General features: G+C 41.8%; 1 protein-coding gene across 1 annotated transcript; it reads right to left on the bottom strand.

Moving 5' to 3' along the window:
* Positions 1 to 766: 766 nt before the first annotated feature.
* On the bottom strand, positions 767 to 3,110 carry LOC147623819 (uncharacterized). Its single transcript, XM_086820449.1, has one exon. The coding sequence runs from the start codon at positions 2,737 to 2,739 to the stop codon at positions 931 to 933; it is 1,809 nt and encodes a 602-aa protein (XP_086676575.1). The 5' UTR covers positions 2,740 to 3,110; the 3' UTR covers positions 767 to 930.
* Between the last annotated feature and the right edge of the window lie 205 nt (positions 3,111 to 3,315).

Genomic DNA, 3,315 nt, shown 5'->3' on the forward strand with positions numbered 1-3,315 from the left:
AATAATTTTCCAGCATCATATCCAAACCAAAGCTTAATAAAGGAAACCAATCCAGCATCCATGCTCAAATCATCTGATTTGAACTGCTGGCAAGCCATAGACGCCTGCCATTATTTGACTCCAGATCATCCCTACTACAAGTCCAAAAATCAAACCTAGACTTGTTGGTGAAAGATAAAGTAAACCTTACAGATGGGACAGACAACCAAATTAATATATGATCTAGCATAATAATTTTCCAGCATCATATCCAAACCAAAGCATAATAAAAGAAAACAATCCATCATCCATGCTCAAATCATCTGATTTGAACTGCTGGCAAGCCATAGATGCCTGCCATTATTTGACTCCAGATCATCCCTACTACAAGTCCAAAAATCAAACCTAGACTTGTTGGTGAAAGATAAAGTAAACCTTACAGATGGGACAGACAACCAAATTAATATATGATCTAGCATAATAATTTTCCAACATCATATCCAAACCAAAGCATAATAAAGGAAAACAATCCATCATCCATGCTCAAATCATCTGATTTGAACTGCTGGCAAGCCATAGATGCCTGCCATTATTTGACTCCAGATCATCCCTACTACAAGTCCAAAAATCAAACCTAGACTTGGTGAAAGATAAAGTAAACCTTACAGATGGGACAGACAACCAAATTAATATATGTTCTAGCATAATAATTTTCCAGCATCATATGTTCTAGCATAATATATGTAAAGTAAACCTTACAGATGGGACAGACAACCAAATTAATATATGTTCTAGCATAATAATTTTCCAGCATCATATCCAAACCAAAGCATAATAAAAGAAAACAAATCCATGCTCAAATCATCTGATTTGAACAGCTGGCAAGCCATAGATGCCTGCCATTATTTGACTCCAGATCATCCCTACTACAGCTGCAGTGCTAGTATGTCTTTACCACCACTGATGAACAGCTACTCCATTGCTACGGAGGGTCTCATACATTGTCAAACAATCTGTATAAGACCTCTCATAGGGTGCCCCCACTTCATCAATGTGATGATGACAGACAAGAAAAAGCTCATCGATTAGATAGATAGTACCCATCTCAAGCATTCTGGATATGAGTTCAAACTCCATTCCTTTCACATCCATCTTGACAACAACAAAATCATCTGGCACCACGGTCCTTTTCAACCAGGCTGCAAATTGCAAGCCTTGGAGTGTTAGGACCCCTATGTCACCACGTTTGTTTGTTACAGTAGCTCTGTCATGGTAATCCGACTGCCCACTAGACAGAGCCTTCTCAATTACATCGGTCTCATTTCTTAGCCAAGCTGCATTTTGTGGAAACGTAACACCTGCTATTGTTTGTGGTGAATCACTTGCATCAATGGCAAATACACTGAATTTATGGCCATGCTTGGGATAACGTTTCTCAAACCAGCTGCAGTTGAAATCATGTGAACCCAAATCAACATAGACATGGTGATCATGCTTATCTAGGTCCCATAAACTAGGTATATATCTTATGCTTTCCAAATGCTCCTCCATGCACTTCCTGCACTCTTTTGTCAACAGAGGCTCAAGCTGATTCACCACTGGTTGAGGTATGGAGGCATAATGATGTAGTTGATTATTATTCACGTATGCTAAACCTGTTCCACTTGTCTTGACAAGAGTGTTTTTCTTGAATACAATGATGGTATCCAAGCCAGGAGCATATGCTGAGGAAACATACACGATTTCTGAGTGTTGGAAAAGTAAAGTGACTGGCTTTATGCCATGACCGGGCTCACTTGACATGAATTTATTACGCCATACATTCAGGGAAACATGCATAGCAGCGAAACCACCTGCTTTCAAAGTGCGTTCTATCTCTGCAACAAATAGAGCAGGGTATGGGATGCCATCAAACACCTTTGTGAAAGTAAAATCAAAACTCTCATCTGCAAAGTTCTGTTTCAATGTGCTTCTTCTCTTAAGTTCTGAATGTGCCAGCAGATTGATGCCGACCACATCTTTTAATCCCCTCTTCTTCAAAGCAATCACCTCTTCACCTGCTCTAGCACCCAGGCAAAGAACCTTATGGTCCGTCTTGAGCAGGCCTTCATCAAGCAAGTCTTGGAAGATTTTCAAAAAGATTTTCACCTTAGCTCTCCTAGCCATCTGTAGTTTCCTCCTGGATTTACTGTGGCTCGTTGAGGTTGCCCTATTATGAGAAGAAAGATCTGTTTGTGAATTCATCATCTCAATCGTTTGTGGGGCAAAAATATGATCATAAGTTGCATCTACATTTTCATGATGATCAATGAACTGGTCATGAAGGTTACTGAAATGGTCTATACTTGAATGTGGATTGATAAAGTGATCCCCATTTTGATGTAGATTGATGGAACAATCCTCTTTTTGATATAAATTGATGATATGATCCTCATCCTCGAGCTGATTCTCTCGATGCTGATTAATGGCATAATATCCATATTCATCATGTTTAATGGAAAAATATCCATGAAGATGAAGCTGATTGAGGAAGCGTTCTCCATGGTGGTGGGTTATGCCATCCTGATGATGGTGTACCAGATAGAAAACCAGAGATAAAGCAAGAATCAACGAGAAGAGAGAGCGGAGAAGCACCTTGAGGAGGAGCCATCTGTGGCTATGGCCATTGCTATGGAGCCCGGAAGCAGCAGCATCATCAGGAAGGAGAAGGATCCGGTGTTCTTCGCCATATGCTCGCTTTTGGGGGAGATGGGCACACATGGTGCAGCTCTAGCCTCTGTGCGTGTAAGCTTCTATGAAGGAGGGGAAAACCCTAAACACACTTTACTGCATGTGTGTGCTGAGAGAGAGAAAGAGAGAGAAAAGAAGAAGAGTTTTAGCGAGTGCAAAACCTGGAGGAGGTGTGGTTTCCACCCACCAGGACGGCGCCATGCGGGTAGGGGCTCTTCATCCAGAGCAAACAAGGGAGTTGATTGGAGAGATCCATGGCTATGGCATTCCTTGGGCTGCTGCAGAAGAGCCTTCCTGAGGGTTGCATTGGGTTACTCCGCCTGATGCGAGAACTCTCTGCACTGGAGCGCAGCTTCCCACCTTCTTTTTGCAGCCTTTTCGTACTTTTTGTTCATTTGTCCATCTTCACACTTACTGCTCGGTTGCGTATGTCCGGACGCCTTGATATCAATGTCGTTGTTTCATTGTTCATATGGTGCGTGTGCATGTTCAAGCCCATGCTTGTGTCTCCTCCTCCATGTGCATTTACACATGTATGTCTCCTTCTACATCTGTCTCACATGTGTACGCTTATACTTGTGCGTGTATAAGCCTTGTGTCTCGTGT

The sequence above is a fragment of the Cibotium barometz genome, chromosome 26, assembly GCF_041138505.1.
Source record: "Cibotium barometz isolate CiBa-2024 chromosome 26, ASM4113850v1, whole genome shotgun sequence".
Classification (NCBI taxonomy): domain Eukaryota; kingdom Viridiplantae; phylum Streptophyta; class Polypodiopsida; order Cyatheales; family Cibotiaceae; genus Cibotium; species Cibotium barometz.